Raw genomic sequence first — 14,218 nt, forward strand, 5'->3', positions numbered from 1 at the left:
TATATTGACGTCCTACGCTGTGTTGACGTCCTCAGCTATACTGACGTCCTCAGCCATGTTGACGTCCTCAGCCATGTTGACGTCCTCAGCTGTGTTGACGTCCTCAGCCATGTTGACGTCCTCAGCTATGTTGACGTCCTCAGCTGTGTTGACGTCCTCAGCAATGTTGACGTCCTCAGCAATGTTGACGTCCTCAGCTATGTTGACGTCCTCAGCTATGTTGACGTCCTCAGCTATGTTGACGTCCTCAGCTGTGTTGACGTTCTCAGCTGTGTTGACGTCCTCAGCTATGTTGACGTCCTACGCTGTGTTGACGTCCTCAGCTATACTGACGTCCTCAGCTATGTTGACGACCTCAGCTATACTGACGTCCTCAGTTCTCTTGACGTCCTCAGCTATGTTGATGTCCTCAGCTATACTGACGTCCTCAGCTATGTTGACGTCCTCAGCTATGTTGATGTCCTCAGCTATACTGACGTCCTCAGCTATATTGACGTCCTCAGCTATGTTGACGTCCTCAGCGATGCTGATCTTGTACTGTACTCTGGTAGATAATGTTAACAATGTACTGTACAGTGGTTAAGTGTATACCAAGTCTTTATAATAAAGGAGGAATAGCGAAATACAATGTTTTTGTAACCTACAATGTGGGTACTGTATTTTTTGTTTTGTATTCGAATTTTGCCCCGAGGAGCGAGTTTATTGGGCAGCGCCGCTCATTCTGGGAGTGGACACACCGCTATAGTGACAGTATTGGGCAGCGCCACTCATCCTGGGAGTGGACACACCGCCATAGTGACAGTATTGGGCAGCGTCACTCATCCTGTGAGTGGACACACCGCCATAGTGACAGTATTTGGCAGCGCCACTCATCCTGTGAGTGGACAAACCGCCATAGTGACAGTATTGGGCAGCGCCACTCATCCTGTGAGTGGACAAACCGCCATAGTGACAGTATTGGGCAGCGCCACTCATCCTGTGAGTGGACACGCCGCCATAGTGACAGTATTGGGCAGCGCCACTCATCCTGTGAGTGGACACGCCGCCATAGTGACAGTATTGGGCAGCGCCACTCATCCTGTGAGTGGACACACCGCCATAGTGACAGTATTGGGCAGCGTCACTCATCCTGGGAGTGGACACACCGCCATAGTGACAGTATTGGGCAGCGCCACTCATCCTGTGAGTGGACACACCGCCATAGTGACAGTACTGGGCAGCGCCACTCATCCTGTGAGTGGACACACCGCCATAGTGACAGTATTGGGCAGCGTCACTCATCCTGTGAGTGAACACACCGCCATAGTGACAGTATTGGGCAGCGCCACTCATCCTGTGAGTGAACACACCGCCATAGTGACAGTACTGGGCAGCGCCACTCATCCTGTGAGTGGACACACCGCCATAGTGACAGTATTGGGCAGCGCCACTCATCCTGTGAGTGGACACACCGCCATAGTGACAGTATTGGGCAGCGCCACTCATCCTGTGAGTGGACACACCGCCATAGTGACAGTATTGGGCAGCGCCACTCATCCTGTGAGTGAACACACCGCCATAGTGACAGTACTGGGCAGCGCCACTCATCCTGTGAGTGGACACACCGCCATAGTGACAGTATTGGGCAGCGCCACTCATCCTGTGAGTGAACACACCGCCATAGTGACAGTACTGGGCAGCGCCACTCATCCTGTGAGTGGACACACCGCCATAGTGACAGTATTGGGCAGCGCCACTCATCCTGTGAGTGAACACACCGCCATAGTGACAGTATTGGGCAGCGCCACTCATCCTGTGAGTGAACACACCGCCATAGTGACAATACTGGGCAGCGCCACTCATCCTGTGAGTGGACACACCGCCATAGTGACAGTATTGGGCAGCGCCACTCATCCTGTGAGTGGACACACCGCCATAGTGACAGTATTGGGCAGCGCCACTCATCCTGTGAGTGGACACACCGCCATAGTGACAGTATTGGGCAGCGCCACTCATCCTGTGAGTGAACACACCGCCATAGTGACAGTACTGGGCAGCGCCACTCATCCTGTGAGTGGACACACCGCCATAGTGACAGTATTGGGCAGCGCCACTCATCCTGTGAGTGAACACACCGCCATAGTGACAGTACTGGGCAGCGCCACTCATCCTGTGAGTGGACACACCGCCATAGTGACAGTATTGGGCAGCGCCACTCATCCTGTGAGTGAACACACCGCCATAGTGACAGTACTGGGCAGCGCCACTCATCCTGTGAGTGGACACACCGCCATAGTGACAGTACTGGGCAGCGCCACTCATCCTGTGAGTGGACACACCGCCATAGTGACAGTATTGGGCAGCGCCACTCATCCTGTGAGTGAACACACCGCCATAGTGACAGTACTGGGCAGCGCCACTCATCCTGTGAGTGGACACACCGCCATAGTGACAGTATTTGGCAGCGTCACTCATCCTGCGAGTGGACACACCGCCATAGTGACAGTATTGGGCAGCGTCACTCATCCTGTGAGTGGACACACCGCCATAGTGACAGTATTGGGCAGCGCCACTCATCCTGTGAGTGGACACACCACCATAGCGAGATTATTGTGCAGCGCCACTCATCCTGTGAGTGGACACACCGCCATAGTGACAGTATTGGGCAGCGCCACTCATCCTGTGAGTGGACACACCGCCATAGTGACAGTATTGGACAGCGCCACTCATCCTATGAGTGGACACACCGCCATAGTGACAGTATTGGGCAGCGCCACTCATCCTGTGAGTGAACACACCGCCATAGTGACAGTATTGGGCAGCGCCACTCATCCTGTGAGTGGACACACCGCCATAGTGACAGTATTGGACAGCGCCACTCATCCTGTGAGTGGACACACCGCCATAGTGACAGTATTGGGCAGCGTCACTCATCCTGTGAGTGAACACACCGCCATAGTGACAGTATTGGGCAGCGCCACTCATCCTGTGAGTGGACACACCGCCATAGTGACAGTATTGGGCAGCGCCACTCATCCTATGAGTGGACACACCGCCATAGTGACAGTATTGGGCAGCGCCACTCATCCTGTGAGTGAACACACCGCCATAGTGACAGTATTGGGCAGCGCCACTCATCCTGTGAGTGGACACACCGCCATAGTGACAGTATTGGGCAGCGTCACTCATCCTGTGAGTGAACACACCGCCATAGTGACAGTATTGGGCAGCGTCACTCATCCTGTGAGTGAACACACCGCCATAGTGACAGTATTGGGCAGCGCCACTCATCCTGTGAGTGGACACACCGCCATAGTGACAGTATTGGGCAGCGTCACTCATCCTGTGAGTGAACACACCGCCATAGTGACAGTATTGGGCAGCGTCACTCATCCTGTGAGTGAACACACCGCCATAGTGACAGTATTGGGCAGCGTCACTCATCCTGTGAGTGGACACACCGCCATAGTGACAGTATTGGGCAGCGCCACTCATCCTGTGAGTGGACACGCCGCCATAGTGACAGTATTGGGCAGCGCCACTCATCCTGTGAGTGGACACACCGCCATAGTGACAGTATTGGGCAGCGCCACTCATCCTGTGAGTAGATGGTACTCTATCTGGCCTGTGTGGTGTACCTGGCCCGTGTGGTGTACCTGGCCCGTGTGGTGTACCTGGCCTGTGTGGTGTACCTGGCCTGTGTGGTGTACCTGGCCTGTGTGGTGTACCTGGCCTGTGTGGTGTACCTGGCCTGTGTGGTGTACCTGGCCTGTGTGGTGTACCTGGCCTGTGTGGTGTACCTGGCCTGTGTGGTGTACCTGGCCTGTGTGGTGTACCTGGCCTGTGTGGTGTACCTGGCCTGTGTGGTGTACCTGGCCTGTGTGGTGTTCCTGGCCTGTGTGGTGTACCTGGCCTGTGTGGTGTACCTGGCCTGTGTGGTATACCTGGCCTGTGTGGTGTACCTGACCTGTGTGGCGTACCTGACCTGTGTGGTGTACCTGGCCTGTGTGGTGTACCTGGCCTGTTGTCGGAAAATCCGACACCATTTAATATCATACAGATAATAGCTGTATTACCAACAAGTTACCCATAGAAAACGTAACTTGTAGTGGAATTACCGTCTATAGAAAACGGGATATCATCACCACATACTATTATAATTCACCAGCTATTCTGCTGGGAATTATTCTTAAATACATTAGTCTTTGGACTTTACCATCATAAAAACATCTTATATAAATTAACTTAATTATCAATATTAAAGTAGAGTAAATGTGACCCTTCTATCACTTTCTGAAATCTGGACAAAGTAGGCCAGGCGAGAGTGAGGAAGGAGGGCAGCCATTGTTGTGTCACCTCCGAGACGTGTGGAGCAAATTTAGCTCCTATCATTCTGGACAATGTCGGCCAGTAACGTCAATAGGATGGAGTGTTAAACAGCCATTGTTTATATTGAGACCAGAGGCTCACACGGGAGCAAATTCGGCTCCTGTTAATTTACTTGGACGTAGTGTTATGGAAACCAAAGGTACCATCTCCAACACGATGTCTACAATCAAGTTAAGTGTCTATCCGAAACCCGTTTATCATTCATTTATGGCCATTAATGTCAGGATATTGGGTGACCCGGTTAGATCGCGAAATCGCCTCAAACTAAAGGTAATTAAGCCAGGTCTTCATGTTCCATGTACTGTATAGTGTTTTCTCTGATATACTTGTCATATATAGGATTCTGGCTTCACAGCTAGCGCACTTTTGACAGGTCAAGACGAGGAAGCAAGATTTGTGCACCAGTTACTGGGTGATATGGAAGCTACCTCAAAGAGGATAATTTGGTGTCTACACCCTAGTTATACCTGGTGGACTAACCTGCTGTACTATAAGATAAGGAACCTCTTCAATGTATGTAGTTACTGTAGTTTGATTGGCTGCATATATATATATTAATTTAATAACCCCCCCCCCTACTGTGTAGAGGATCGATTTGTGAGATTATGAGATTATTGCAGAAATACAGTCCACTTATCATTATACAAATTGCTATCGAAGTATATAAATTAACGTAAATATAAATTCATATAAATTAAATAAATATAAATCACAGGTCGGTGCCCACATTATTTGGTCCTTCGAAACCGAATTATTTGGACCTTCGGAACCGGAATATTCGGTCCTTTGAACCCACATTTGGTCATCTTAGTACCGGATGAACCAGTTAACCAGTGGATTCATTAAATATACTAGTGCAGTGTTATTTAAACAAAGCCAGTCAGTCATAGACAGCGGCGTTGCCTCGTGGGAGCTCAGGAGCCTCCCTCAGCCCAGTTCAGCTTCGTCAGCGGTTTCATGCACACCCACAGATATTTGGTGGCGTGTTATTTCGTGAAATGACAGCGCTAATATAGAAGCCAGCCAAATTAGTGACTGTGTCTTCGCGAGATTGTTCACGGATTTCGTGGTGTTACATTTCGCGAGAGATTATCTACGAATTTTGTGGACTTTATTTCGCGAGGTCACTAATAATATTTAATACTTCTAGATAATATTAGAAGTTTCATAGAGGCTAATTAAGAGGCTATTATCAATAATTGTGTATATTATTTCTCCAAAATAGAGAATTATTTAATATATATTGCACTAGTGATCACAGTATAATATTTACTAATTGCCAACCCACAACAGGGTAGGATATGACTAGTTGAACTATTATTGTTCATCCTAGTCCCATTATTACCATAGTCAGTTGTACTATATTGAACCACCTAACACCATTAATGAATGGTGCAGACCCTATTTTGGGTGTAATTTTATCAACTCGAGTTGAGTTGTATATATAATAATTTACTTATGATCATTACACCTTTGAGTGATTAATTAGTGTCTCTACCATCCTAGGGTGATATAGAAGAGCTAACCTAAAGGTACTTCCAGTGACACTGGTTTATCACTCAAATCATTAGTGTGTATGATTGTATATATATAATGTGTATTAATTTTAAGTGCTAACCTCTAGTAGAGGTAGGATTATTGCCTAGTGAGTGCAGAATTTACCCTAGGCTTCCATTAGAGCTTGTTCAGTATTATGAGCAGCCCAAGTACAAGCCCCACAAGGCTTCACCAACTAGCCAGTATGGATAATGCAGGGAGAATGAAAAGAACCCTTGCAGGTCTTAAAGGCCACTTAACAAGACAGATCAAGAAATGTGAAGATTTGTCACAACAATCTCAAGTTGATTATGCTGACCTGGAAAGCTATTATCAAGCAGCTGCAGGTAAATTTGAGCAAATCAAATGCCAAATGGCTGTCCTTGTGGGGACAGACTACTACCATCAATTCATTGGTAGCCCTACTAAATATCAGGGCATAACCATGTTAAACTCTGCAGGAGGTAAATTACTCTCAGGCCCAGTATCAAGCCTGAGGAGACCTATGCCTGCAGATAAACAATACCAGTAGAAACCTAAATTTGTCAGCTGATTATATTTCTCCAGTAGCATTATACTAAGGAGATTACAGCTGACTATACCAACAGAAGTTGATGTTAGTATCATCATTTAAAGCTGAAGATGAGTTCATGAGGCCTCAGTGGCAAATCAGTGAACAGTAGCCTAAAACAGCTACAAGTCACTGCGACCAATGTCACTGAACCCACTGCAGTCTCAGAACCATACTTTACTTTAATGATGAGCTATTCAATCTTCTGAATCAATTAACTAAATTAAACCCCAATAAATCTGATGACTGATTTGATACATTTATTATTTAATCAAGATGTATTCCATGGGCCTCAGTGTTTATATACCAGTGACCAGTTACCTGAAGAAACTTCAAGTTATATCTAATGTCACTGATCTCACTGCAGTCCCTGAATCATACTTGACTGTAGTACTTGATCACATCCAGTCTTCTGGGTTAAATAATATGTAATAAGGCTTGAATATTAGCCTTTCAAGAGTTGACAGGGAAATGAAATTGCATTAGACTTCTAACCCCTACAACTCTAGTACGGGACATCCGTCCTGTACGAACAGACGCACAAATGTGTGATTACTAACTACTAACATCAAATTAATCTAATAATTCGAAGGAGGAGTATCGGTGTTCGTCTGTTCTAAACAGGACTTCGACCCGTGAGCAGCCCCCTGGGGAATTATGTCGGAAAATCCGACACCATTTAATATCATACAGATAATAGCTGTATTACCAACAAGTTACCCATAGAAAACGTAACTTGTAGTGGAATTACCGTCTATAGAAAACGGGATATCATCACCACATACTATTATAATTCACCAGCTATTCTGCTGGGAATTATTCTTAAATACATTAGTCTTTGGACTTTACCATCATAAAAACATCTTATATAAATTAACTTAATTATCAATATTAAAGTAGAGTAAATGTGACCCTTCTATCACTTTCTGAAATCTGGACAAAGTAGGCCAGGCGAGAGTGAGGAAGGAGGGCAGCCATTGTTGTGTCACCTCCGAGACGTGTGGAGCAAATTTAGCTCCTATCATTCTGGACAATGTCGGCCAGTAACGTCAATAGGATGGAGTGTTAAACAGCCATTGTTTATATTGAGACCAGAGGCTCACACGGGAGCAAATTCGGCTCCTGTTAATTTACTTGGACGTAGTGTTATGGAAACCAAAGGTACCATCTCCAACACGATGTCTACAATCAAGTTAAGTGTCTATCCGAAACCCGTTTATCATTCATTTATGGCCATTAATGTCAGGATATTGGGTGACCCGGTTAGATCGCGAAATCGCCTCAAACTAAAGGTAATTAAGCCAGGTCTTCATGTTCCATGTACTGTATAGTGTTTTCTCTGATATACTTGTCATATATAGGATTCTGGCTTCACAGCTAGCGCACTTTTGACAGGTCAAGACGAGGAAGCAAGATTTGTGCACCAGTTACTGGGTGATATGGAAGCTACCTCAAAGAGGATAATTTGGTGTCTACACCCTAGTTATACCTGGTGGACTAACCTGCTGTACTATAAGATAAGGAACCTCTTCAATGTATGTAGTTACTGTAGTTTGATTGGCTGCATATATATATATTAATTTAATAACCCCCCCCCTACTGTGTAGAGGATCGATTTGTGAGATTATGAGATTATTGCAGAAATACAGTCCACTTATCATTATACAAATTGCTATCGAAGTATATAAATTAACGTAAATATAAATTCATATAAATTAAATAAATATAAATCACAGGTCGGTGCCCACACCTGTGTGGTGTACCTGGCCCGTGTGGTGTACCTGGCCTGTGTGGTGTACCTGACCTGTGTGGCGTACCTGACCTGTGTGGTGTACCTGGCCTGTGTGGTGTACCAGGCCTGTGTGGTGTACCTGGCCTGTGTGGTGTACCTGACCTGTGTGGTGTACCAGGCCTGTGTGGTGTACCTGGCCTGTGTGGTGTACCTGGCCTGTGTGGCGTACCTGACCTGTGTGGTGTACCTGGCCTGTGTGGTGTACCTGACCTGTGTGGTGTACCTGGCCTGTGTGGTGTACCAGGCCTGTGTGGCGTACCTGACCTGTGTGGTGTACCTGGCCTGTGTGGTGTACCAGGCCTGTGTGGTGTACCTGGCCTGTGTGGTGTACCTGACCTGTGTGGTGTACCTGGCCTGTGTGGTGTACCTGGCCTAAACACTGTGTGGTGTACCAGGCCTGTGTGGTGTACCTGGCCTGTGTGGTGTACCTGGCCTGAACACTGTGTGGTGTACCAGGCCTGTGTGGTGTACCTGGCCTGTGTGGTGTACCTGGCCTGAACACTGTGTGGTGTACCAGGCCTGAACACTGTGTGGTGTACCTGGCCTGTGTGGTGTACCTGACCTGTGTGGTGTACCTGGCCTGAACACTGTGTGGTGTACCTGGCCTGAACACTGTGTGGTGTACCTGGCCTGAACACTGTGTGGTGTACCAGGCCTGAACACTGTGTGGTGTACCTGGCCTGTGTGGTGTACCAGGCCTGTGTGGTGTACCAGGCCTGTGTGGTGTACCTGGCCTGTGTGGTGTACTTGGCCTGTGTGGTGTACCTGGCCTGTGTGGTGTACCTGGCCTGTGTGGTGTACCTGGCCTGTGTGGTGTGCCTGGCCTGAACACTGTGTGGTGTACCAGGCCTGAACACTGTGTGTTGTACCTGGCCTGTGTGGTGTACCTGGCCTGTGTGGTGTACCTGGCCTGTGTGGTGTACCTGGCCTGTGTGGTGTACCTGGCCTGAACACTGTGTGGTGTACCTGGCCTGTGTGTTGTACCTGACCTGTGTGGTGTACCTGGCCTGTGTGGTGTACCTGGCCTGTGTGGTGTACCTGACCTGTGTGGTGTACCTGGCCTGTGTGGTGTACCTGGCCTGTGTGGTGTACCTGGCCTGTGTGGTGTACCTGGCCTGTGTGGTGTACCAGGCCTGAACACTGTGTGGTGTACCTGGCCTGAACACTGTGTGGTGTACCTGGCCTGAACACTGTGTGGTGTACCTGGCCTGAACACTGTGTGGTGTACCAGGCCTGAACACTGTGTGTTGTACCTGACCTGTGTGGTGTACCTGGCCTGTGTGGTGTACCTGACCTGTGTGGTGTACCTGGCCTGTGTGGTGTACCTGGCCTGAACACTGTGTGGTGTACCTGGCCTGTGTGGTGTACCAGGCCTGAACACTGTGTGGTGTACCTGGCCTGAACACTGTGTGGTGTACCTGGCCTGAACACTGTGTGGTGTACCTGGCCTGTGTGGTGTACCTGACCTGTGTGGTGTACCTGGCCTGTGTGGTGTACCTGACCTGTGTGGTGTACCTGGCCTGTGTGGTGTACCTGGCCTGAACACTGTGTGGTGTACCTGGCCTGTGTGGTGTACCTGGCCTGTGTGGTGTACCAGGCCTGAACACTGTGTGGTGTACCTGGCCTGAACACTGTGTGGTGTACCTGGCCTGTGTGGTGTACCTGGCCTGAACACTGTGTGGTGTACCAGGCCTGAACACTGTGTGGTGTACCTGGCCTGAACACTGTGTGGTGTACCAGGCCTGAACACTGTGTGGTGTACCTGGCCTGAACACTGTGTGGTGTACCAGGCCTGAACACTGTGTGGTGTACCTGGCCTGAACACTGTGTGGTGTACCTGGCCTGTGTGGTGTACCTGGCCTGAACACTGTGTGGTGTACCTGGCCTGTGTGGTGTACCAGGCCTGAACACTGTGTGGTGTACCTGGCCTGAACACTGTGTGGTGTACCAGGCCTGAACACTGTGTGGTGTACCTGGCCTGAACACTGTGTGGTGTACCAGGCCTGTGTGGTGTACCTGGCCTGAACACTGTGTGGTGTACCTGGCCTGAACACTGTGTGGTGTACCTGGCCTGTGTGGTGTACCAGGCCTGTGTGGTGTACCAGGCCTGAACACTGTGTGGTGTACCTGGCCTGAACACTGTGTGGTGTACCTGGCCTGTGTGGTGTACCAGGCCTGAACACTGTGTGGTGTACCTGGCCTGAACACTGTGTGGTGTACCTGGCCTGAACACTGTGTGGTGTACCTGGCCTGAACACTGTGTGGTGTACCTGGCCTGAACATTGTGTGGTGTACCTGGCCTGAACACTGTGTGGTGTACCTGGCCTGAACACTGTGTGGTGTACCAGGCCTGTGTGGTGTACCAGGCCTGAACACTGTGTGGTGTACCTGGCCTGAACACTGTGTGGTGTACCAGGCCTGAACACTGTGTGGTGTACCTGGCCTGAACACTGTGTGGTGTACCAGGCCTGTGTGGTGTACCTGGCCTGAACACTGTGTGGTGTACCTGGCCTGAACACTGTGTGGTGTACCTGGCCTGTGTGGTGTACCAGGCCTGTGTGGTGTACCAGGCCTGAACACTGTGTGGTGTACCTGGCCTGAACACTGTGTGGTGTACCTGGCCTGTGTGGTGTACCAGGCCTGAACACTGTGTGGTGTACCTGGCCTGAACACTGTGTGGTGTACCTGGCCTGAACACTGTGTGGTGTACCAGGCCTGTGTGGTGTACCAGGCCTGAACACTGTGTGGTGTACCAGGCCTGTGTGGTGTACCAGGCCTGAACACTGTGTGGTGTACCTGGCCTGAACACTGTGTGGTGTACCTGGCCTGAACACTGTGTGGTGTACCTGGCCTGTGTGGTGTACCAGGCCTGAACACTGTGTGGTGTACCAGGCCTGAACACTGTGTGGTGTACCTGGCCTGAACACTGTGTGGTGTACCAGGCCTGTGTGGTGTACCAGGCCTGAACACTGTGTGGTGTACCTGGCCTGAACACTGTGTGGTGTACCAGGCCTGAACACTGTGTGGTGTACCTGGCCTGTGTGGTGTACCTGGCCTGTGTGGTGTACCAGGCCTGAACACTGTGTGGTGTACCTGGCCTGTGTGGTGTACCTGGCCTGTGTGGTGTACCAGGCCTGAACAATGTGTGGTGTACCTGGCCTGTGTGGTGTACCTGGCCTGTGTGGTGTACCAGGCCTGAACACTGTGTGGTGTACCTGGCCTGAATGCTGAGTGGTCTACATGTGGTCTTTACACTAGCGTGATAACATTCACTCGGGCCCGGCTGATATCACTGTTGGCTTATCTCCATGTTGAAATATTAGCTCTCTCCCTCTCTCCCTCTCTCCCTCTCTCCCTCTCTCCCTCTCTCCCTCCCCCTTCCTCTCTCTCCCTATCCCTCCCTTCACCTTCCCCTCTCCATCACTCCCTCATTCTTGCGCTTTCTTTCTCCCCTCTCTCAACCTTTCTCTCTCAGTCTCTTCACCTTTCCCCTCTCCCTCTCTCCCCATCCCTCCCTCCACCTTCCCCTCTCCCTCCCTCTCTCAACCTGTTTCTCTCTCACTCTCCCTACCTCCTCCTCTCCTCCAGGACCATTCAGTGAGGTACAAATTACGGAAAGTGAACAGAAGTGTTCATGAACGCCTGTACGGGGGCCTCGTAGCCTGGTGGATAGCGCGCAGGACTCGTAATTCTGTGGCGCGGGTTCGATTCCCGCACGAGGCGGAAACAAATGGGCAAAGTTTCTTTCACCCTGAATGGCCCTGTTACCTAGCAGTAAATAGGTACCTGGGAGTTAGTCAGCTGTCACGGGCTGCTTCCTGGGGTGTGTGTGTGTGTGTGTGTGTGTGGTGTGGGGAAAAAAAAAAAAGTAGTTAGTAAACAGTTGATTGACAGTTGAGAGGCGGGCCGAAAGAGCAAAGCTCAACCCCCGTAAAAACACAACTAGTAAACACAAGACCTGAACGTCTTAATGACTGAGCCCACAAGTGGTGAACAATATTTTGGTGAACAATGTCGGCAGCGTCTGTTAATGGTGAAGAACATTCTGGTGAACACTGCAAACTATCTCTGTTGACTGTTGATCTCTGGCTGCTGTTGGCGATAAGTCTGCGGGAATGTAAACCCATATTTAACTTACTTTTCTCAAGCAGCAACAGCGCGCCACTATACTGCCAATGGCCAGGATTTATGCAACCTCTTAACGAAACCTGTACGTCTTTCTTCAATCATGGCAACTCAGTAAACATTGATTAAACATTTGTTCATGTTTGGAGCTTCACAATCCAAGGTTGTTATTGTTATAAACTTCTTCTTTAAGTGCTTCGGAACTCCAAAGACTGAATATATGTAAATAAAGCCGCAATGGGTGTTGAAAGATGCAGAGGTTTCGTAAGAGGATGCAAAGAGACGAAAAACCCGGCTATAAGGACTCACACACGGTCGTATTAGAAGTAACATAAAGATTTATGTTACTGAACTTATTAAGTTGTTAATAACTTTATTACAACACCGAGTCTCCGCAGGTGTCACTCCGGTACACAGGTGTCACTCCCCGGTACATAGGTGTCACTCCCCGGTACACAGGTGTCACTCCCCGGTACACAGGTGTCACTCCCCGGTACACAGGTGTCACTCCCCGGTACACAGGTGACACTCCCCGGTACACAGGTGACACTCCCCGGTACACATGTGTCACTCCCCGGTACACAGGTGTCACTCCCCGGTACATAGGTGTCACTCCCCGGTACATAGGTGTCACTCCCCGGTACATAGGTGTCACTCCCCGGTACACAGGTGTCACTCCCCGGTACACAGGTGTCACTCCCCGGTACACAGGTGTTACTCCCCGGTACACAGGTGTCACTCCCCGGTACACAGGTGTCACTCCCCGGTACACAGGTGTCACTCCCCGGTACACAGGTGTCACTCCCCGGTACACAGGTGTCATTCCCCGGTACACAGGTGACACTCCCCGGTACACAGGTGTTACTCCCCGGTACACAGGTGTCACTCCCCGGTACACAGGTGTCACTCCCCGGTACACAGGTGTCACTCCCCGGTACACAGGTGTCACTCCCCGGTTCACAGGTGTCACTCCCCGGTACACAGGTGTCACTCCCCGGTACACAGGTGTCACTCCCCGGTTCACAGGTGACACTCCCCGGTACACAGGTGTCACTCCCCGTACACAGGTGTCACTCTCAGGTACACAGGTGTCACTCACCAGTACACAGGTGACACTCCCCGGTACACACGTGCCACTCCCCGGTACACAGGTGACACTCCCCGGTACACACGTGTCACTCCGGTACACAGGTGTCACTCCGGTACACAGGTGTCACTCCCAGGTACACACGAGTCAATCCTCGGTACACAGGTGTCACTCCCCGGTACACAGGTGTCACTCCCTGGTACACAGGTGTCACTCCCCGGTACACAGGTGACACTCCCCGGTACACAGGTGTCACTCCCCGGTACACAGGTGTCACTCACCGGTACACAGGTGACACTCCCCGGTACACAGGTGTCACTCCCCAGTACACAGGTGTCACTCCCCGGTACACAGGTGACACTCCCCGGTACACAGGTGACACTCCCCGGTACACAGGTGTCACTCACTGGCCGCCCTCACCTAACAGGCAATTGCCAGCATGCCACCAATCCCAGCACCTACTTCAAACACCGTTATTGCAACACGGATGTAACCAGTCCACTGAGAGACATGCTGTTTTAATTGCAAGTTGATTCTGAACATATTGCATGTTCTCATATATATATATATATATATATATATTATATATATATATTATATATATAAATAAATGAAAACTCCACACCCCAGAAGTGACTCTAACCCAGACAGCCAGGAGAACTACGGTGGGGGAAATAGCCTCGGCTACCATTGTCTTTTGTACGGTCACGGTTGGTCAAGTGGTTAAGGAAACTTTTGT

The 14,218-nt window shown here is 49.9% G+C and overlaps 1 protein-coding gene across 1 annotated transcript; it reads right to left on the reverse strand.

Annotated features, from left to right (window-relative positions):
* Positions 1-12: 12 nt before the first annotated feature.
* On the reverse strand, positions 13-12,394 carry LOC138355839 (cerebellar degeneration-related antigen 1-like). Its single transcript, XM_069311376.1, has 3 exons — positions 12,252-12,394; positions 334-544; positions 13-300 (listed from the first exon to the last, which is right to left on the reverse strand). The coding sequence occupies exons 1-3, from the start codon at positions 12,392-12,394 to the stop codon at positions 13-15; spliced, it is 642 nt and encodes a 213-aa protein (XP_069167477.1).
* Positions 12,395-14,218: the final 1,824 nt, after the last annotated feature.

Source organism: Procambarus clarkii, chromosome 69 (genome assembly GCF_040958095.1).
Source record: "Procambarus clarkii isolate CNS0578487 chromosome 69, FALCON_Pclarkii_2.0, whole genome shotgun sequence".
NCBI classification, from domain to species: domain Eukaryota; kingdom Metazoa; phylum Arthropoda; class Malacostraca; order Decapoda; family Cambaridae; genus Procambarus; species Procambarus clarkii.

Excerpts from the sequence above, each read along its gene's own strand:
- LOC138355839 (XM_069311376.1), bottom strand. The coding sequence starts at position 12,394 with ATGGGTTTACATTCCCGCAGACTTATCGCCAACAGCAGCCAGAGATCA. Across the intron at positions 545-12,251 it reads CAAAATATTGTTCACCACTT|AGTACAGTACAAGATCAGCA; the intron begins GTGGGCTCAGTC and ends ATTATCTACCAG. Across the intron at positions 301-333 it reads TCGTCAACATAGCTGAGGAC|GACGTCAACATAGCTGAGGA; the intron begins GTCAGTATAGCT and ends AACACAGCGTAG.